Source organism: Pleurodeles waltl, chromosome 10 (genome assembly GCF_031143425.1).
Source record: "Pleurodeles waltl isolate 20211129_DDA chromosome 10, aPleWal1.hap1.20221129, whole genome shotgun sequence".
Classification (NCBI taxonomy): Eukaryota; Metazoa; Chordata; class Amphibia; order Caudata; family Salamandridae; genus Pleurodeles; species Pleurodeles waltl.
Window position 1 is genome coordinate 33310311 of NC_090449.1, and position 23609 is coordinate 33333919.

General features: G+C 47.6%; 1 protein-coding gene across 1 annotated transcript in view; it reads right to left on the reverse strand.

The window, feature by feature from the left end:
• The window catches only part of LOC138260987 (myosin-4-like), an 88202-nt gene that overhangs the window by 49904 nt on the left and 14689 nt on the right, over window positions 1–23609 (reverse strand). The window contains exon 2 of the mRNA XM_069209555.1: window positions 9811–10026. Coding sequence (XP_069065656.1) covers window positions 9811–10014 — 204 coding nt within the window. The 5' untranslated portion in view covers window positions 10015–10026. The remainder of the gene's footprint in view (window positions 1–9810; window positions 10027–23609) is intronic.

The window sequence follows — 23609 nt, forward strand, 5'->3', positions numbered from 1 at the left end:
ACATGTCTCAGCAGGGCTGCTTTACCTTTGAAAGGATTGCACTGACATGTCTACACATGGCTGCTTTACCTTTGAAAGGATTGTACTAACATGTCTACACATGGCTGCTTTACCTTTGAAAGGATAGTACTGACATGTCTACACAGGGCTACTTAACCTTTCAAAGGATTGTACTGACATGTCTCAGCAGGGCTGCTTTACCTTTGAAAGGATTGTACTGACATGTCGACACAGGGCTGCTTTACCTTTGAAAGGATTGCACTGGCATGTCTCCGCATGGCTGCTTTACCTTTGAAAGGATAGTACTGACATGTCTACACAGGGCTGCTTTACCTTTGAAAGGATTGCACTGGCATTTCTCCGCATGGCTGCTTATCCTCTGAAAGGATAGTACTGACATGTCTACACATGGCTGCTTTACCTTTGAAAGGATTGTACTGACATGTCTACACATGGCTGCTTTACCTTTTAAAGGATTGGACTGTTGTGTCTCCACATGGCTGCTTTAACTTTGAAAGGATTGCACTGTCATGTCTACACATGGCTGCTTTACCTTTGAAAGGATTGTACTGACATGTCTCAGCAGGGCTGCTTTACCTTGAAAAGGATTGCACTGGCATGTCTACACGGGCGGCTTTACCTTTGAAAGGATTGCACTGACATGTCTACACAGGGCTGCTTTACCTTTGAAAGGATTGCACTGACATGTCTACACAGGGCTGCTTTACCTTTGAAAGGATTGCACTGGCATGTCTACACAGGGCTGCTTTACCTTTGAAAGGATTGCACTGACATGTCTACACACAGTTGCTTTACATTTGAAAGGATTGTACTGACATGTCTCAGCAGGGCTGCTTTCCCTTGAAAAGGATTGCACTGGCATGTCTCAGCAGGGCTGCTTTACCTTTGAAAGGATTGCACTGGCATGTCTACACATGGCTGCTTTACATTTGAAAGGATTGCACTGGCATGTCTACACAGAGCTGCTTTACCTTTGAAAGGATTGTACTGACATGTCTCAGCAGGGCTGCTTTACCTTTGAAAGGATTGTACTGACATGTCTACACAGGGCTGCTTTACCTTTGAAAGGATTGTACTGACATGTCTACACAGGGCCGCTTTACCTTTGAAAGGATTGCACTGGCATGTCTACACAGGGCTGCTTTACCTTTGACAGGATTGCACTGGCATGTCTACACAGGGCTGCTTTACCTTTGAAAGGATTGCACTGGCATGTCTACACAGGGCTGCTTTACCTTTGAAAGGATTGCACTGGCATGTCTCTGCAGGGCTGCTTTACCTTTGAAAGGATTGTACTGACATGTCTACACACAGCTGCTTTACATTTGAAAGGATTGTACTGACATGTCTCAGCAGGGCTGCTTTACCTTTGAAGGATTGCACTGGCATGTCTACACAGGGCTGCTTTACCTTTGAAAGGATTGCACTGGCATGTCTACATGGGGCTGTTTTACCTTTGAAAGGATTGTACTGACATGTCTACACAGGGCTGCTTTACTTTTGAAGGGATTACACTGGCATGTCTACACTGGGCGGCTTTACCTTTGAAAGGATTGTACTGACATGTCTCAGCAGGGCTGCTTTACCTTTGAAAGGATTGCACTGACATGTCTACACATGGCTGCTTTACCTTTGAAAGGATTGTACTAACATGTCTACACATGGCTGCTTTACCTTTGAAAGGATAGTACTGAGATGTCTACACAGGGCTACTTTACCTTTGAAAGGATTGTACTGACATGTCGACACAGGGCTGCTTTACTTTTGAAAGGATTGCACTGGCATGTCTCTGCAGGGCTGCTTTACCTTTGAAAGGATTGCACTGGCATGTCTACACAGGGCTGCTTTACCTTTGAAAGGATTGCACTGGCATGTCTACAGAGGGCTGCTTTATCTTTGAAAGGATTGCACTGGCATGTCTACACAGGGCTGCTTTACCTTTGAAAGGATTGTACTGACAAGTCTCAGCAGGGCTGCTTTACCTTTGAAAGGATTGCACTGGTAATGCCGCCGCAGAGCTGCTTTACCTTTAAAAGGATTGCACTGGCATGTCTCAGCAGGGCTGCTTTACCTTTGAAAGGATTGCACTTACATGTCTACACGGGGCTGCTTTACCTTTGAAAGGATTGCACTGGCATGTCTCAGCAGGGCTACTTTTCCTTTGAAAGGATTGCACTGGAAATGCCGCCGCAGAGCTGCTTTACCTTTAAAAGGAGTGTACTGAAATGTCTCAGCAGGGCTGCTTTACCTTTGAAAGGATTGTACTGACATGTCTCCACAGGGCTGCTTTACCTTTGAAAGGATTGCACTGGCATGTCTCCACAGGGCTGCTTTACCTTTGAAAGGATTGCACTGGCATGTCTCCACAGGGCTGCTTTACCTTTGAAAGGATTGCACTGGCATGTCTCTGCAGGGCTGCTTTACCTTTGAAAGGATTGTACTGACATGTCTACACACAGCTGCTTTACATTTGAAAGGATTGTACTGACATGTCTCAGCAGGGCTGCTTTACCTTTGAAGGATTGCACTGGCATGTCTACACAGGGCTGCTTTACCTTTGAAAGGATTGCACTGGCATGTCTACATGGGGCTGTTTTACCTTTGAAAGGATTGTACTGACATGTCTACACAGGGCTGCTTTACTTTTGAAGGGATTACACTGGCATGTCTACACTGGGCGGCTTTACCTTTGAAAGGATTGTACTGACATGTCTCAGCAGGGCTGCTTTACCTTTGAAGGATTGCACTGGCATGTCTACACAGGGCTGCTTTACCTTTGAAAGGATTGCACTGGCATGTCTACATGGGGCTGTTTTACCTTTGAAAGGATTGTACTGACATGTCTACACAGGGCTGCTTTACTTTTGAAGGGATTACACTGGCATGTCTACACTGGGCGGCTTTACCTTTGAAAGGATTGTACTGACATGTCTCAGCAGGGCTGCTTTACCTTTGAAAGGATTGCACTGACATGTCTACACATGGCTGCTTTACCTTTGAAAGGATTGTACTAACATGTCTACACATGGCTGCTTTACCTTTGAAAGGATAGTACTGAGATGTCTAAACAGGGCTACTTTACCTTTGAAAGGATTGTACTGACATGTCGACACAGGGCTGCTTTACTTTTGAAAGGATTGCACTGGCATGTCTCTGCAGGGCTGCTTTACCTTTGAAAGGATTGCACTGGCATGTCTACACAGGGCTGCTTTACCTTTGAAAGGATTGCACTGGCATGTCTACAGAGGGCTGCTTTATCTTTGAAAGGATTGCACTGGCATGTCTACACAGGGCTGCTTTACCTTTGAAAGGATTGTACTGACAAGTCTCAGCAGGGCTGCTTTACCTTTGAAAGGATTGCACTGGTAATGCCGCCGCAGAGCTGCTTTACCTTTAAAAGGATTGCACTGGCATGTCTCAGCAGGGCTGCTTTACCTTTGAAAGGATTGCACTTACATGTCTACACGGGGCTGCTTTACCTTTGAAAGGATTGCACTGGCATGTCTCAGCAGGGCTACTTTTCCTTTGAAAGGATTGCACTGGAAATGCCGCCGCAGAGCTGCTTTACCTTTAAAAGGAGTGTACTGAAATGTCTCAGCAGGGCTGCTTTACCTTTGAAAGGATTGTACTGACATGTCTCCACAGGGCTGCTTTACCTTTGAAAGGATTGCACTGGCATGTCTCCACAGGGCTGCTTTACCTTTGAAAGGATTGCACTGGCATGTCTCCACAGGGCTGCTTTACCTTTGAAAGGATTGCCCTGACATGTCTACACGGGGCGGCTTTACCTTTGAAAGGATTGCACTGGCATGTCTCCGCAGGGCGGCTTTACCTTTGAAAGGATTGCACTGGCATGTCTCAGCAGGGCGGCTTTACCTTTGAAAGGATTGCACTGGCATGTCAACACATGGCTGCTTTACCTTTGAAAGGATTGCACTGGCATGTCTAAACATGGCTGCTTTACCTTTGAAAGGAATGCACTGGCATGTCTCAGCAGGGCTGCTTTACCTTTGAAAGGATTGCACTGACATGTCTACACATGGCTGCTTTACCTTTGAAAGGATTGCACTGGCATGTCTACACATGGCTGCTTTACCTTTGAAAGGAATGCACTGGGATGTCTCAGCAGGGCTGCTTTACCTTTGAAAGGATTGTACTGACATGTCTCCACAGGGCTGCTTTACCTTTGGAAGGATTGCACTTACATGTCTCTGCAGGGCTGCTTTACCTTTGAAAGGATTGCACTGGCATGTCTACACAAGGCTGCTTTACCTTTGAAAGGATTGTACTGACATGTCTACACAGGGCTGCTTTACCTTTGAAAGGATTGCACTGACATGTCTACACAGGGCCGCTTTACCTTTGAAAGGATTGTACTGACAAGTCTCAGCAGGGCTGCTTTACCTTTGAATGGATTGCACTGGTAATGCCGCCACAGAGCTGCTTTACCTTTGAAAGGATTGCACTGGCATGTCTACACAGGGCTGCTTTACCTTTGAAAGGATTGCACTGGCATGTCTACAGAGGGCTGCTTTATCTTTGAAAGGATTGCACTGGCATGTCTACACAGGGCTGCTTTACCTTTGAAAGGATTGTACTGACAAGTCTCAGCAGGGCTGCTTTACCTTTGAAAGGATTGCACTGGTAATGCCGCCGCAGAGCTGCTTTACCTTTAAAAGGATTGTACTGACATGTCTCAGCAGGGCTGCTTTACCTTTGAAAGGATTGCACTGACATGTCTACACATGGCTGCTTTACCTTTGAAAGGATTGTACTAACATGTCTACACATGGCTGCTTTACCTTTGAAAGGATAGTACTGAGATGTCTACACAGGGCTACTTTACCTTTGAAATGATTGTACTGACATGTCTCAGCAGGGCTGCTTTACCTTTGAAAGGATTGTACTGACATGTCGACACAGGGCTGCTTTACTTTTGAAAGGATTGCACTGGCATGTCTCTGCAGGGCTGCTTTACCTTTGAAAGGATTGCACTGGCATGTCTACACAGGGCTGCTTTACCTTTGAAAGGATTGCACTGGCATGTCTACAGAGGGCTGCTTTATCTTTGAAAGGATTGCACTGGCATGTCTACACAGGGCTGCTTTACCTTTGAACGGATTGTACTGACAAGTCTCAGCAGGGCTGCTTTACCTTTGAAAGGATTGCACTGGTAATGCCGCCGCAGAGCTGCTTTACCTTTAAAAGGATTGCACTGGCATGTCTCAGCAGGGCTGCTTTACCTTTGAAAGGATTGCACTTACATGTCTACACGGGGCTGCTTTACCTTTGAAAGGATTGCACTGGCATGTCTCAGCAGGGCTACTTTACCTTTGAAAGGATTGCACTGGAAATGCCGCCGCAGAGCTGCTTTACCTTTAAAAGGAGTGTACTGACATGTCTCCACAGGGCTGCTTTACCTTTGAAAGGATTGCACTGGCATGTCTCCACAGGGCTGCTTTACCTTTGAAAGGATTGCACTGGCATGTCTCCACAGGGCTGCTTTACCTTTGAAAGGATTGCCCTGACATGTCTACACGGGGCGGCTTTACCTTTGAAAGGATTGCACTGGCATGTCTCCGCAGGGCGGCTTTACCTTTGAAAGGATTGCACTGGCATGTCTCAGCAGGGCGGCTTTACCTTTGAAAGGATTGCACTGGCATGTCTACACATGGCTGCTTTACCTTTGAAAGGATTGCACTGGCATGTCTAAACATGGCTGCTTTACCTTTGAAAGGAATGCACTGGCATGTCTCAGCAGGGCTGCTTTACCTTTGAAAAGATTGCACTGACATGTCTACACATGGCTGCTTTACCTTTGAAAGGATTGCACTGGCATGTCTACACATGGCTGCTTTACCTTTGAAAGGAATGCACTGGGATGTCTCAGCAGGGCTGCTTTACCTTTGAAAGGATTGTACTGACATGTCTCCACAGGGCTGCTTTACCTTTGGAAGGATTGCACTTACATGTCTCTACAGGGCTGCTTTACCTTTGAAAGGATTGCACTGGCATGTCTACACAAGGCTGCTTTACCTTTGAAAGGATTGTACTGACATGTCTACACAGGGCTGCTTTACCTTTGAAAGGATTGCACTGACATGTCTACACAGGGCCGCTTTACCTTTGAAAGGATTGTACTGACAAGTCTCAGCAGGGCTGCTTTACCTTTGAATGGATTGCACTGGTAATGCCGCCGCAGAGCTGCTTTACCTTTAAAAGGAGTGTACTGACAAGTCTCAGCAGGGCGGCTTTACCTTTGAAAGGATTGCACTGGCATGTCTCAGCAGGGCTTCTTTACCTTTGAAAGGATTGTACTGACATGTCTACACTGGGTTGCTTTAACTTTAAAAAGATTGCACTGGCATGTCTCCACAGGGCTGCTTTACCTTTGAAAGGATTGCACTGGCATGTCTCAGCAGGGCTGCTTTACCTTTGAAAGGATTGCCCTGACATGTCTACACGGGGCTGCTTTACCTTTGAAAGGATTGCCCTGACATGTCTACACGGGCGGCTTTACCTTTGAAAGGATTGCACTGGCATGTCTCCGCAGGACGGCTTTACCTTTGAAAGGATTGCACTGGCATGTCTCAGCAGGGCGGCGTTACCTTTGAAAGGATTGCACTGACATGTTTACACTGGGCTCCTTTACCTTTGAAAGGATTGCACTAGCATGTTGCCGCAGGGCGGCTTTACCTTTGAAAGGATTGTACTGACATGTCTCCACAGGGCTGCTTTACCTTTGAAAGGATTGCACTGGCATTTCTCCACAGGGCTGCTTTACCTTTGAAAGGATTGTACTGACATGTCTACACTGGGCTGCTTTACCTTTGAAAGGATTGTACTGACATGTCTACACAGGGCTGCTTTACCTTTGAAAGGATTGCACTGGCATGTTGCCGCAGGGCGGCTTTACCTTTGAAAGGATTGTACTGACATGTCTTCACAGGGCGGCTTTACCTTTGAAAGGATTGCACTGGCATGTCTCTGCAGGGCTTCTTTACTTTTCAAAAGATAGTACAGACATGTCTCTCCAGGGCTGCTTTACTTTTAAAGGGATAGTACTGACATGTCTCAGCAGGGCAACAATACTCTGAAAGGATCACACTGATATGTCTCTGCAGGCCTGCTTTTCTTTTAAAAATATAGTACAGACACGTCTCCCCAGGGCTGCTTTACTTTTAAATGGATAGTACTGACATGTCTCAGCAGTTCCACATTACTCTGAAAGGATCACACTGAAATGTCTCAGCAGGGCAGCTTTACTTATAAAAGGATAGACTGATAGGTCTCAGCAGGGCGACTTTACTCTGAAAGGATAGTACTGACATGTCTCCCTAGAGCTGCTTTACTTTTAAATGGATAGTAGTGACGTGTGTCTGCAACACTGCTCTACTTTTTAAAGGATAGCAGTGACAGGTCTCTACGCTTCACCCTGAGGCTGGTACCTACACTTCTGTCCAAGGCACTTCTGAGCAAGCTAATACTTGCAAATCTGCCTTACCTTCAGTGGCTCAGTACTGGCACTTCTGAGCAGGCCTGTACTGGTGTTTCTGTCTAAAGCACTTCTGAGCAAGTTAATGCTGGCACTTCTGTCTTGCTTTCAGTGTCACAGTACTAGCACTTCTGGGCAGGCTGTTACCTACAGTTCTGCCTAAGGCACTTCTGAGCAGGCCAGTACTGGTGTTTCTTTCTAAAGCACTTCTGAACAAGTTAGTGCTAGCACTTCTGTCTTACTTTCAGTGGCACAGTACTGGCACTTCTGAGCATGCTGGTACCTACACGTCTGTCTAAGGCACTTCTGAGTAAGCTAGTGGTTGCAAATCTGCCTTACCTTCAGTGGCACAATACTGGCACTACTGAGCTGGCCAGTAATTGCGCTTCTATCTTAAGCACTTCTGAGCAAGCTAATACTGGGACTTCTGTCTCACTTTCAGTGGCACAGTAATGGCACATCTGGGCAGGCTAGTACTAGCGCTTCTGTATAATGCACTTCTGAGCAAGCTAGTAACTACACTTCTCTGTAAAGAACTTCTAAGCAAGCCAGTCCTGGCACTTCTTTTACTTTCAGTGGATTGGTACTGGCACTTCTGAGCTGGCTGGTACCTACACTTCTGTCTAAGGCACTTCTGAGCAAGCTAGTGTTGGCACTTATTTTAATTTCAGTGGCACAGTACTGGCACTTTTGAGCAGGCCAGTACTGGCGCTGCTGTCTATGATACTTCTGAGCAAGCTATTGCTGGCATTTCTGTCTTACTTTCAGTGGCACAGCACTGGCACTTCTGTCTTACTTTCAGTGGGAAAGTACTGGCACTTCTGTCTTACCTTCAGTGTCACATTGGTGGCACTTCTGTCTTACATTCAGTGTCACAGTGGTGGCACTTCTGACTTACAACCAGTGGTAAAGTGCTGGCACTTCTGTCTTACTTTCAGTGGCACAGTACTGGCACTTCTGTCTTACATTCAGTGTCACGATGGTGGCACTTTTGTCTTACTTCCAGTGGTAAAGTGCTGGCACTTCTGTCTTGCTTTCAGTGGCAGGGTGCTGGCACTTCTGTTTTACTTTCAGTGGTGCAGTGTTTGCACTTATGTGCTGGCACTTCTGTTTTACTTTCAGTAACACAGTGGTGGCACTTCTGTCTTACTTCCAGTGGTAAAGTGCTGGCACTTCTGTCTTACTTCCAGTGGTAAAGTACTGGCACTTCTGTTTTACTTTCAGTGGCACAGTGTTTGCACTTATGTTTTACTTTCAGTGGCACAGTGTTGGCACTTCTGTCTTACTTCCAATGGCACAGTGTTTGCACTTATGTTTTACTTTCAGTGTCACAGTGCTGGCACTTTTGTTTTACTTTCAGTGACACAGTGCTGTCACTTCTGTCTTACTTTCAGTGACACAGTGGTGGCACTTGGGTTTTACTTTCAGTGGCACAGTGTTGGCATTTTTGTCTTACTTCCAATGGCACAGTGTTTGCACTTATGTTTTACTTTCAGTGTCACCGTGCTGTCACTTCTGTCTTACTTCCAGTGGCACAGTGGTGGCTCTTGGGTTTTACTTTCAGTGGCACAGTGATTTCACGTCTGTCTTACTTCCAGCGGCACAGTGGTGGCACTTGTGTTTTACTTTCAGTTGCACAGTGTTGGCATTTCTGTCTTACTTCTAGTGGCACAGTGGTGGCACTTGTGTTTTACTTTCAGTGGCACAGTGTTGGCATTTCTGACTTACTTCCAGTGGCACAGTGTTTGCACTTATGTTTTACTCTCAGTGACACAGTGCTGGCACTTCTGTCTTAATTCCAGTGGCACAATTCTGGCACTTCTGGGCATGTCGGTGACTTGTAAACTGGCACTGCACTCTGACTTTACCGCATAAGCGGCCCAGTACCTGCACTAGTCAAGAGGATGCCCCCTACACTCCAAGACGAGGCGGTCCTATGCCCCTGGCTGACAGGGACAGTGTGGACTGGGGAATGGGCTTTGCCAGAGTTAGCTGTTTACCTACCAAGGTTGGCAGGATTGGTAATGGTTACACTTTACCTCAGAATTACGCAGGGGACAATCCATACACGGCTCATAAATATACTTTAAAATGACATCTTATTTTCAAGAACGTTCCTGGCCCCATATGCTTTACACCACTTGCCACAAATGTACTTAAAATGACCCATTCGGGCATTAGCAGACTGGAGCTTCGGGAAAAGTTTAGAATCGTGATTTGTGAGCATGGGCCGCTTTCCTTTCGATCCCACCACCCGCTGCCCTGCCTTGTGCCTGGGCAGCGGTGCCACTTACCCGCCCATCGTCCGTCTTCACGGTGACCTTGCCCCCCTCTCGGGCTGTGATCATTCCCTTCACAAACAGCTCCTTGGGGTCTGTAACGTAGCACGAGTTCTTGGCGTCGAACGGCCTGTTCTGGGCTTCCAGGCGCTCCTTTTCAGACTTGCGCAAGTATAGCGCCGCCTCCCCAAACACAGCCATTTCCGCGTCCGACGACATCTTTGCCGGTTGCTGGAAGAGAAGGGGGACGGGTCAGTGAGTACCCCAGGTTCTGACGCCTGTGGTCACGGTGTAGCATTCTGGGGAGCTTAGGGGGGCTGGGGTGAGAGCGTCACCTGGCACACTTGAGGGACATTGGGATGACCCCCCTAGAATCCTAGGCTTGGACCCCTTCACCAGCAGCCGTGTGCTGACCTACCAAGGCAGTGACTTCTGTGCAGGAACATCTTTATGTGAACAGTTTTGTATCAGCAGTATTTTAATTTATTGGCACTAAAAGCCGCCCTTGGTATCAGAATTTAAAGCCGTAGGTTTGTGTGAGGTCGCCTTGCCTATTGCATCACATCATGGATTTTTCATTGCTGCCAGTGGTATTTCAGTAATTAACATTTCGCACAACACATGAAAATGCCAATCAGCTGTCAGCACTTACACACTAAGATAGTGCTGACCCAAATCTGGCCGTGATAAGACAATATAACCAATAACTGAGACTGCTGCTGACACAAACCTGCCTATACCGACAACAAATGTAAACACCGCTGTCACAAAACTGTTTACAAGATAGGGTTGATGCCAACCACAACCAGAAATACCATTGACACAAAGGGACGTGGCAGTCACTATGCAGATACATTCATGTACAAACATACATATAGTTGGTCCACATCTGTTTTGCTGTGTTTGTCTAGACAGCTCAGCCTGGAGTGGTTTGAGGATCCTGCCATAAATGGAAGATTTATAATTTCATGTGGCCTTAGTTCACCTGCTAATGTAAAAACAACAGATGATGGACGGAATGCAGACCAAATCAAGCACTTACCCCCAGTCACAGATCTTGGTTTAATCCATCGTTGTTTTGCTCACCAGCCACCCCAGTTTGGAGCCAGCCATATGCAAATCAGTCTTGACCCTGCTCCCCATGGGAACATTCCAGCCCAAACTGCCAGACCTGGTCCTCCCTGGACCAGAAACAAGCATCCTGGGGCTGATTTCAGGGTTTCACCCTTCATCAGCCAGGCTAGCTTGAATCTAGTGGCACAGTGAGCAAGGGACCCACGTCTGGACATATCCTTCCCACTTAGGGCAACTTTAGCAACACAAAAGGATGATGGACGGAGTGCTGAACAATGCAAACACTCACCCCCAGTAACAGATCTGGGTTTAATTCATCCGTTTTGTTGCTCACCATGCCATTGCAGTTTGGACCCAGCCATATACAAATCAGTCTTGACCCTGCTCCCCATGGGAACAGTCCAGCCCGAACCACCAGACCAGGTCCTCCCTGAACCAGAAACAAGCATCCTGGGGCTGGTTTCAGGGTATCACCCTTCATCAGCCAGGCTAGCTTGAATCTGGTGGCATAGCAAGCACGGGACCCACTTGCGGCGACAAATGAAAAAAACAACAGATGATGGACGGAATGCAGAACAAATCAAACATTCACCCACAGTTCACCTGCAGGCAGCTTAATATAAAGCCACCACCAACCTTAAGATATACACTCAAGGCCTTACACAGAAAACATTTAGGGCCATTTTTAGGAAAAATGGAAGGATAAGGAACTGAGATTTATACCTTCACCTCAGAGGACTTTTCGGTTATTTCCTGTTCTGAGGTTTCCAGGTGTACTTCTGAGAATCTCATGGGACTTTTCCAAAACTTTCCTATTCCCCATGAGCACAGTTCTTCATTGCTTAGAAGGCCCCACAGGGAGAATGGAGATCTCTATGCGAATGTAGACTTTCTTTTTCTCCACTGGGAATTTTTTTTCCCTCTGGAGAAGGCCCTTCCCCTCCCCAGAGCTTAAATGGAAATGCAACAGAGCTCAGAACTGCAGGTACTCTCCCTTTCAAATTAAAGAAGTGCAGGTATTCAGTACCAGACAGTACCTGCCCATTTAATGCACTACCTTCACCCCTATTTAGTGTGGGGGCAGTCCGCCCACTTCCCCCTCTGGAAGGACAGTTACTCCTGCTCTGCATTGGTGTAAATCTCTGACCATTTCCAGGTTGGAAGAGGATTCTGGGAATGCCCACAAACCTACATGTTTGTGAGCGTTCCCAAACCTCCAAGGCAAACCAAGCCTGGCGCGCCTAAATCCTACTCGGAGTGGGATTTAAACAAGCAGATGTCTCCGCACACATGATGGACAAATCTGCACTTGCAAAAAACCCACTGATGCCTGCCAGGAATTTCTTTGTGAATTCGTGGCCGGAGCAAAAAAGGTTAATTCGCTCATAAACGTATGTTTACGACCAGCTTTACCTTTATCATCGGCCCCTATATTTCAGCTGTCTCCAATACTTAAATACTGCATTTCCACTTTACTGGAGGAGGTGTGTCTGTGCATGTATGTGCTCTCCTCTTCGATTTCAAGCCTGACACTGCTTTCTTGCTATCAATAACCCCCCTGTGTCACTTCGCGATTTAGATTCACTGTAGGAGGCTGGCCTGGCTTGTAGTGGGTACCAGAGGTACTTACACCTTGTGCCAGGTCCAGTTATCCCTTATTAGTGTAGGAGAGGTGTTTCTAGCAGCTTAGGCTGATAGAAGGTAGCTACGGCAAAGCAGCTTAGGCTGAACTAGGAGACATGTAAAGCTCCTACTATACCACTGGTGTCATATGCACAATATCATAAGCACAGTAGATTGCAATGGGAGCACATAGGTATAGAGGCAACACAAACCATATACTCCAAAAGTGGAATGAGAACCACAAATGGACCCCAAACCTAGGGGAGCTTGTAGAGGGTCGCTGGGACTGTAAGAAAACAGTGAGAGTTAGAAAAATAGCCCACCCCAAGACCCTGAAAGGTAGGTGTATAGTGCACCTACTACCCCCAGAGAGCACAGAAGTCGTGATAGGGGGATTCTGCAGGAAGAACAAACACCAGCAATGCAACAACAGTGGATTTCCAGACCTGAGTACCTGTAAGACAAGGGGACCAAGTCCAATAGTTGCGACAGTGTTGAGAGTGGGCAGGAGCCCAGGAAATGCCAGCTGAGGGTGCAAGGAAGCTGCCACCTGTTGGAAGAAGCTTGGAGTTTTGTGAGAAAGAAGAGGACTAGGAACTTCCCCTTTGGAGGATGGATGACCCACGTCGCGATGAAGCTTGCAATGGTGTTCCCACGCAGAAAGACCACAAACAAGCCTTGCTAACTGCAAGGGTCGTGGTAGAGGTTTTTGGGTGCTGCTGTGGCCCAGGAGGGACCAGGATGTCGCCACTTGGAGGAGGAGACAGAGGGGGTGCCCAGCAAGTCAGGGAGCCTTCACAGAAGCAGGCAGCACCCGCAGAAGTACCTGAACAGGCACTTGGAAGAAAAGTGAACTGGAGTCCACCCGAAGTCACAAAAGGGAGTCCCATGACGCCGGAGGACAACTCAGAAGGTTGTGCACTGCAGGAAGGAGTGTCGGGGACCAAGGCTTGGCTGTGCACAAAGGAAATCCTGGAAGAGTGCACAGGAGCCGGAGCAGCTGCAAATTATGCGGTACCCAGCAATGCAGTCTAGCGTGGGGAGGCAAGGACTTACCTCCACCAAACTTGGACTGAAGAGTCACTGGACTGTGGGAGTCATTTGGACAGAGTTGCTGAGTTCCAGGGACCACGTTTGTCGTGCTGAGAGGGGACCCAGAGGACCAGTGTTGCAGTCTTTTGGTGCCTGTGGTTGCAGGGGGAAGATTCCGTCGACCCACAGGAGATTTCTTCAGAGCTCCTGGTGCAGAGAGGAGGCAGGCTACCCCCAGAGCATGCACCACCTGGAAACAGTCGAGAAAGCCGGCAGGATGAAGCAATACAAGGTTGCTAGTAGTCGTCTTGCTACTTTGTTGCAGTTTTGCAGGCGTCCTGAGCAGTCAGCGGTCAATCCTTTGGCAGAAGGTGAAGACGGAGATGCAGAGGAACCCTGGTGAGGTCTTGCATTCGTTATCTGGTGAGATTCCCCAAAGCAGAGACCCTAAATAGCCAGAAAAGGAGGTTTGGCTACCTAGGAAGGAGGATTGGCTACCAAGAGAGGTAAGAGCCTATCAGAAGGAGCCTCTGACGTCACCTGCTGGCACTGGCCACTCAGAGCAGTCCAGTGTGCCACACACACCTCTGTTTCCAAGATGGCAGAGGTCTGAGACACACTGGAGGAGCTCTGGTCACCTCCCCTGGGAGGTGCAGGTCAGGGGAGTGGTCACTCCCCTTTCCTTTGTCCAGTTTCGCGCCAGAGCAGGGCTGGGGGATCCCTAAACCGGTGTAGACTGGCTTATGCAGAGATGGGCACCATCTGTGCCCATCAAAGCATTTCCAGAGGCTGGGGGAGGCTACTCCTCCCCAGCCCCGACACCTATTTCCAAAGGGAGAGGGTGTTACACCCTCTCTCAGGGGAAGTCCTTTTTTCTGCCTTCCTGGGCCAGGGCTGCCTGGACCCCAGGAGGGCAGAAACCTGTCTGAGGGGTTGGCAGCAGCAGCAGCTGCAGTGGAGACCCCGGAAAGGCAGTTTGGCAGTACCCGGGTTCTGTGCTAGAGACCCGGGGGATCATGGAATTGTCCCCCCAATACCAGAACAATTCCATGATCTTAGACATGTTACATGGCCATGTTCGGTGTTACCATTGTAACGCTATACATAGGTAGTGACCTATGTATAGTGCACGCGTGTAATGGTGTCCCCGCACTCACAAAGTACGAGGAATTTGCCCTAGACGATGTGGGGGCACCTTGGCTAGTGCCAGGGTGCCCACACACTAAGTAACTTTGCACCCAACCTTCACCATAGGTGACTTATAAGTTACTTAAGTGCAGTGGTAAATGGCTGTGAAATAACGTGGATGTTATTTCACGCAGGCTGCAGTGGCAGGCCTGTGTAATAATTGTCAGAGCTCCCTATGGGTGGCAAAAGAAATGCTGCAGCCCATAGGGATCTCCTGGAACCCCAATACCCTGGGTATATTAGTACCATATACTAGGGAATTATATGGGTGTACCAGTATGCCAATGTGAATTGGTAAATGTAGTCACTAGCCTGTTAGTGACCAATTTGGAAAGCAGAGAGAGCATAACCACTGAGGTTCTGGTTAGCAGAGCCTCAGTGAGACAGTTAGGGAACACATACAGGGCACATACTTATGAGCACTGGGGCCATGCCTGGCAGGGTCACAGTGGCACATAGACTAAAACAACATATATACAGTGAAATATTGAGGTAACATGCCAGGCAAGATGGTACTTTCCTACACAACCCCCCCCCAAACGAAGGACAATAAGACTAGCCATGACCTGATGAGTCTTCATTGTCTAAGTGGAAATATCTGGAGAGTCCATCTGCATTGGAGTGGGTACTCCCAGGTCTATGTTCCACTGTATAGTCCATTCCCTGTAGAGATATGGACCACCTCAACAATTTAGGATTTTCACCTTTCATTTGTTTTAGCCAAAGTAGGGGTTTGTGGTCTGTCTGAACAATAAAGTGAGTGCCAAACAGGTATGGCCTCAACTTTTTCAGTGCCCAGACCACAGCAAAGGCCTCCCTCTCAATGGCAGACCAACGCTTTTCTCTAGGGGTCAACCTTCTGATGATAAAAGCAACTGGTTGATCCTGGCCCTCAGAATTCAGTTGTGATAAGACTGCCCCTACCCCTAATTCAGATGCATCAGTTTGAACAATTAATGGAGTAACATGGGCTTTTTAGGACAGGTGCAGAGCACATGGCCTGTTTGAGCTCCTCAAAAGCTTACTGACAGCTAGCTGTCCACAATACCTTTTTAGGCATCTTTTTACTTGTGGGATCATTAAGAGGGGCTGCTATGGAGCCATAGTATTTAATGAATCTCCTGTAATACCCAGTGAGGCCTAGGAAGGCTCTCACCTGGGTCTGAGTTGTAGGGGGAACCCAATCCATGATTGTCTGGATTTTCCCCTGCAGTGGTGCAATCTGCTCCCACCTACCAGGTGTCCCAGATAAACCACCTTTCCCTGCCCTATCTGGCACTTTGAGGCCTTTTGCAGGTCCTCCAAAACTTTCCAAAGGTGGACCAAGTGCTCATCCCAGGTGGCGCTAAAGACAGCTATATCATGTAGATATGCTGCACTAAAAGCCTCCAACCCTTGCAGGACTGTGTTCACCAACCTCTGAAAAGTGGCAGGTGCATTTTTCAAACCAAAGGGCATCACTGTAAATTGGTAGTGCCCTACTATAGTTGAAAATGCAGTTTTAGGTTTAGCATCCTCAGCCAATTTGATCTGCCAATACCCTGCAGTCAAATCAAAGGTGCTTAGATACTTGGCAGTTGCCATTGTATCTATGAGCTCATCTGCCCTGGGTATAGGGTGAGCATCAGTTTGTGTTACCTGATTGAGACCTCTGTAGTCTACACAAAACCTCATCTCCCTTTTCCCATCTTTTGAGTGAGGCTTTGGTACAAGCACCACAGGACTCGCCCATGGGCTTTCAGAAGGTTCAACCACTCCTGGATCAAGCATTTTCTGAACCTCTTCTTTTATGCAGTCCCTGACATGGTCAGGCTACCTATAGATTTGACTTTTGACAGGCATGCTGTCTCCAGTATCAATTGTGTGTTCACACCAAGATGTGGTGCCTGGCACAGTTGAAAAGAGTTCAGAAAATTGTCCAAGGAGATTTATGCAGTTGTCTTTCTGTTCTGCAGTCAGACAATCTGCCAAAACTACTCCCTCCACTAAAGCATCATTTTCAGTGGTGGAAAAGAGATCAGGGAGAGGGTCACTCTCTTCTTCCTGTCCCTCATCTGTTGCCATGAGCAGGGTGAGATCAGCCCTGTCATGGTAGGGTTTTAGGCGGTTGACATGAATCACCATAAGGGGACTCCTGGCAGTGCCCAGGTCTACCAAATAGGTGACCTCACCCTTTTTTTCAACAATTAGATGGGGTCCACTCCATTTGTCTTGAAGTACTCTTGGGGCCACAGGCTCCAATACCCACACCCTCTGTCCTGGTTGGTACTGGATCAGAACAGCCTTCTGGTCATGCCATTGCTTCTGGAGCTCTTGGCTGGCCTGAAGGTTTTTACTGGCCTTTTTCATGTACTCGGCCATTCTGGATCTTAGGCCAAGTACATAGTCCACTATGTCCTGTTTGGGAGCTTTTAACGGTTGTTCCCAACCCTCCTTCACAAGTGTTAGTGGACCTCTTACAGGGTGTCCAAAGAGGAGTTCAAAGGGGCTGAAGCCACTCCTTTCTGGGGTACCTCCGTGTAAGCAAAAAGGAGGCAAGGTAACAGGACATCCCATCTCCTCCTGAGTTTTTCAGGGAGTCCCATTATCATACCTTTGAGAGTTTTATTAAACCTCTCTACCAGTCCATTAGTCTGTGGATGATAAGGAGTGGTGAATTTGTAGGTTACACCACATTCCTTCCACATAGCTTTCAAGTATGCAGACATAAAGTTGCTACCCCTGTCTGATACAACCTATTTAGGGAAACCCACCCTGGAAAAGATTCCCAGGAGGGCCTTTGCCACTGCAGGAGCTGTAGTGGTCCTTAGAGGAATTGCTTCAGGATATCTTGTGGCATGGTCCACAATCACCAAGATAAACCTATTGCCTGAAGCAGTAGGAGGGTCAAGGGGGCCAACTATGTCAACCCCTACCCTTTCAAAGGGGACCACATCCACAGGTAGTGGAATAAGGGGAGCCTTTGGTGTGCCACCAGTCTTGCCACTGGCTTGGCAGGTCACACAAGACTTGCAAAAATCTTTAGTGTCCTCTGACATCCTAGGCCAGTGAAACAGGGGGAAAGCCTTTCCCATGTTTTGATCTGGGCCAAATGCCCAGCCAAAGGAATGTCATGTGCCAGAGTTAGGAGGAACTCTCTGTACTGAAGGGGAATGACCAGTCTCCTGGCTGCTCCAGGTTTTGGGTCCCTTGCCTCGGTGTACAAGAGGTTGTCCTCCCAGTAAACTCTATGTGAGTCACTGACATCCCCATTTTGCTGTTTGGCAGCTTGCTGTCTGAGACCCTCTAATGTGGGACAGGTTTGCTGTGCCACACTCAGCTTTTCCCTGGCAGCCCCCCCCTCCACCCAAAATCTCAGCAGTGTCTGCTGCTAGCTCATCTGGTGAAGGTTCTGCACAGGGAGGAAATTCTTCTTCCTCAGAAGGAGAATCATCTGTAGAGTGAGGGATAGTGGGTAGGGATTTACCCTTTCTACCCCAGCTTTAGGGAGCACTTGGTCCATTGCTCCAGGATCCAAGTTACCCTGTCCTTTTTGCTTTTTGGCCTGAGCCCTTGTCAAAGCAAGAATATGCCCAGGAATGCCCAGCATTGCTGCATGAGCCTCCAACTCCACTTCTGCCCAAGCTGATATCTCTAAATCGTTCCCTAGTAGACAGCTTACAGGTAAATCTGAGGCAACCAGAACTTTCTTTGGACCAGTAACCCCCCCAGTTGAGATTCACAACAGCCATGGGGTGACTAAGAGTGTTGTTATGAGCGTCTGTCACTTGGTACTGCTGACCAAGTAGGTGTTGTTCAGGGTGCACCAGTTTCATTATCACCATGGTAACACTGGCACCTGTGTCCCTGTAGGCCTGAACCTCAACACCATTTATTAGGGGAAGTTGCTTGTACTTATCCATATTAAGGGGACAAGCAACCAAGGTGGCCAAATCAATGGCACCTTCAGAGACTAACACAGCCTCTGTGGTCTCCCTAACAAGACCAACCCCAACTAAATTACCAAAAGTGAGCCCAGCTAATCCCTTGGATTGGCTATTAGTAGGTTTGCTCCCACCACCACTGCTATTACTAGGGGCACTAGAATTTGCAGTAGGGGTTGTGGTAGTGGGAGGTTTGGTGTTTTTCTTTGGACAACTGGCATCAGTTGTCCAATGGCCTTTGACTTTACACAAATAACACCAAGGCCTTTATAATGCTTTGGAATCCAAGATGGCGGCCGGATTTCCAGGCTGATCGCCACAACCGCTCTAGCCCATCTCCAGATCACACGCGGCTCCCACTCACCCGCGGATGCCGCGGATGCCGCGGACGCTGTGCACCTGCAGCACGGACCGCTGCGGGCGCTTCACGGCTTTCTGGCGGCCCCCGCTAGGATCGGGGCCGCGTCGGCAAGCACCGGAGGGCCCCGCAAGAAGATGCGAGCGCGGCGCTCGCCCTAGACCCGTGCTCCTGCTCATCTTGACCGAGCGCGACCCCCGCCGTCTCTTGGCAACATTGGCTGGCCTGTGGGGTGTGTGCGATGCCCTGATGGCGCCGAAGTTAAACAGGACCCCTCGCTCCTTACGGGCACGGCAGAACCAAGATCCAGGAGGAACCAGAAAGGACAAAAAGCTACCGGTCCCCGGATTGAAGGAGCACAGCAATCCTCAAGTGAAAGGGGGCCTGCATAAAACAACCGACATGGAAAAAGACACCAGGTACTCTGTTCCAACAATGTTTACTAGCGTGATGCGGCTTAAGCAAAGGTCCACGGAAAAGGCAGTATGTGATTCGCAATCTAATGTGCCAGGAGTCAATGATGAGCAGGTACCTGTTGCATCTACATTTCTTGAAGTACGCACTCCTATATGTGATGCAGGGGGGAGGGAGCCACCCAGTCGAGAGACTGATAGTACAAGTCCAGGAAAGAGCGGGGAGGTGGTGGCCCCCCCCCAATGGGGTGTGAGAAATTATCTGAGCAGGAACCCAAAGATTCAAATCAGGGGCCTCAGGAATCTAATCCAGAGAAATGTGAAATACAACCTTGTACGTTAAGCTGCAAGTTAAACTCGCAACAAGCTGAGGGTATGGCCAAGTCCCCAACGACATATGAGACTACCCCCCCAGCTCCAGTCCAGAGGGGGAAAGAGGCGAAACCAGGAAACATTGATCAGGGGCCATTAGATACAGCAGAAAACTTTTTCTCTCTCTCCGATCAGTCTAGAGACTCAGACTTAGACGAAGAAATCCCCTTAACAGACTCAGATATTGAGAGTAGCTCTGCAGCAAGTATCTGGGTATCCAACTACTCAACATGTAGAAGAAAATCAGTCGAGCAAACTGATGTTAGGAGTAGTTCAGGGGCCAAGCTTAGGAGAGACCCGCCTAAGCCTCAAGAGGAGGATGGCGAAATGCAGTGGGACTATGCAGCCACCCAACAGGTCTTTTCGAAAAGTGATTTGGCCTGCAGTACTCTAATGCCCCCTTCCTTGGGTGGCCCTGCAGAGCCTCCCTCGTTGGATCTTATCTACAGGACAATGGTTCAGAATCATGAACAGGCACAGAGGGAGAGCAGGAAAATGAAAGCAGCAAACAGACAGTTACAATTATCCATTAAAAAAGTGGGCAAATCTTGCCAAGACATTGGTGTACGCATCGCCACCATGGAGACTCGAACTGAGGAGCTGGAGATCGAAGTTAAAGCAGCAACAGCACAGACGACGACACAAGGACAGCAGATCTCGGATATTCAATGGAAACTGGAAGATGCGGAAAACCGCCAGCGGCGGAATAACTTGAGGATTTGGGGTATAGAAGAGGACCTTGAGGGGCAGGATACAAGGGCCTACATAGCTTTACTTTTTAAGAAAGCATTCCCAGACCTGATTGGGTGGGATTGGAAAAAGGAGATTCAGAGAGCACACCGTTTTCCGTTAATGAGGAAAAAACAAGCCTTGACCTCTGCCGGTAGAGACCAGAGCTATCCATGGGCTATTATAGTGTATTTTGGTAATTTTTTATTGAGACAGGCTGTGTATGAAAAAGCTTGCCCCAATTCAAAGGTGATGGTGGAAGGTGTATCATTCTTTAGTAGGCCAGACTTGGCACATGCCACTGTAGAGAGACGGTGGCGAGTCAGGCAGATGATTGCTCAATTCCAAGAGTTGGGGGCGGAAGCCTACTTGTTAAGCCCTGCACGTCTAAAAGTTGTCTATAAAACAACTATAAGATTTTTTCTCTCAGAAATTAAGGCAGGGGAATATGTACAGCAACTGAAAACTGGTCAAGTGCAGGGGGTACGGGAGAAGGGGGGGAGGGTTTGCCGTAAATAGCCGTTTATATGTAAATGTATGTGATACTGATTGGTGGTAGGTAAACTCCCCCCTCACTCCGCTCTCTACTCTCCCATATTTTATTTTTTATTTTTTCATGTATCTCTTTTTGGCCTTTTTTTTTTTATTATTATTTTTTTTTTTTATTGTTTATTGGTCAAGGGTTTCGATCGGGAGGGTGAAGAAGAGGTGCCGCGGGTAAGGATTGGTAATAGATGTGTGAAGGTTTTTCTTACGTATGGGTGGGCTAACGGGAGCGGGACTGGCAAATACCATCTTACAGGCTCAGGAGCCTGGCGATTCCATTTGTAGGGGTAAGGGTTGGGGGGTGGGTTAAAGGAGGGTGGGGGAGGCACAGGGACAAAAAGGATAATGGGACACACAGCAGGGGGAGTGGGGATGGCTCTCATCAGTGGAAAAAATGACAGGGTGTGAAAGCAGAAAATTTGAATGGGGCATACAGGGGAGCCAGAAGGACCAACATCCATGAAAATGGGACAGTTAAGTGAAATACGTATTGCCACAGTGAATGTTTGTGGGCTCAATAATACCAAAAAACGGCAGCTTGTAGGAGAGGTTTTCAAGTCATGGAATGTCGATATTATTTGTATGCAGGAAACACATATCCCAGTTACACAAAAGCAACTAATGGAGTTTTATGGCTGGAAGCTAGCGGTTTTTACACGACAACACACAACCACTAGAGGGGTTGCGATATTAACTCGGATCAGTACTTTGGTTATACATAAACAATACGCTGATAAACTCGGCAGGCTGGTTCTGTTGGAATGTTCGGCTAAGGGGCTAAGGTTCACTCTATGTTCTATTTATGGAACCAACACAGATGATCCAGAGATACTGGATTGGCTTAATTTAGAACTTGCGACCTGGGCAACACCTATCATAATGTGTGGAGATTTCAATATACATTTAGATAATAAAGAACCCATTCTGGAACAAACACTCTACCTGGGTAGAAAGAATAACGTTTTTAGGGCACTTCAATCATTGGCCATTAATCATGGTTTGATCGACGTCTGGCAGCTGTGTTGCCCGCAGGACTCAGGGTTCACCTTTTTCTCTGCCCCGCATAAGAAATTAGTCAGGTTAGACTATTTTTTTGTGACAGCCTTTCTACAAAACCAAATAAGGATCAACAGACTTCCTAGAATCATATCAGACCACAACCCATTGGTTTTGGCTTTAGAGATTGGGAGAAAGGGCCCGCAGCCTAGATCTTGGACATTTGATAGGGCACTATTAGCCGATCCAGGGTACATCCAAAAAATGAAGGAATGGATCCCGGAATTCTTCAAGATAAATCAGGACTCTGCTTCTTGCCAGACAGTTTGGGATACATTCAAAGCCGCTGTCAGAGGAGAAACCCTGAGCTATGGGTTAAGAAAGGAGAAAATACGCATGGATCAGTTAAAATTAGTTCAGACAAAGCTGGTTAAAGCAGAGCAGCGACTAGGGGAAGTGATCCGCAGCGGATTAGAGATCGCAGACATTTTGTGTGAGGTAAATATCATTAAGGCAGAAGCCACTAAGATTTTTATGGATAAGGCTGCTGCAAAATTTTTAGTATATCGCCAGAAATGCTATGAGTATAGCGGGAAAGTGGGCCAACAGCTGGCCTTAAGAATAAGACAAAAGCAGGTATTTGGGAGCATTAAAAGTTTAGTGAATGAAGAGGGGCGGATGGTACACAACGGTCCAGAGATTATGGAAGTTTTTAGACGATTCTATCAAAAATTATATACCCAGGAAGAACAGCCCCAAGAAGAGGAAGGGATTGATGCTACGGGCAATGAGATATCAGATCAGTTAAAAGAGGAAGATAAGGCAGCTTTAGAAGCACCTATGACATTGGAAGAATTGGAGATAGCAACTCGCGCCTTGGCAAGCGGGAAGGCGGCAGTGGGGGATTTAATTCCACTGGAATTCTACAAAGTTTTTTTTGTGCAGCTATGTAAACAGTTGCTTAATTTATTTATTGAAGTACAAGCAGGGGCTCCTCAACCGGCCTCCTGGGGGGAGGCTAAGATAGTAGTCTTTTTGAAAAAAGACAAGGAACCCACGCAGCCTGGTTCATATCGGCCAATTTCTCTAATTAACAGCGATGCTAAAAGTTATGCTAAAATACTTGCCAGTCGCCTGAGTTTGGTAATCTCAGGTTTAGTATCTCCATGGCAGCATGGCTTCATCCCGGGGAAGAGCACGGCAGATCATATAAGACGAGTCATCACGTTACTTGATGTTAGCGCAACAGCCAAGCTTCCCATGGCAGTAATCTTGCTAGATGCGGAAAAAGCTTTCGATCGGGTTCACTGGCCCTTTTTATGGTCTGTCTTGCGTAAAAATAACATCGGTCCCAGGTTTGTTAAAGCAATTCAACACCTTTACCACAAACCAACGGCTACGATACAAGTTGCCGGGCTAAAGTCAACCTCAATCAGTATCCAGAGAGGTACGCGATAAGGGTGCCCATGTTCACCACTGCTTTTTGCGCTATATATTGACCCCTTGATCAGGAGAATGATCAGGAATGATCGGATCATTCCAGTCCCATTGAAAGGAGGG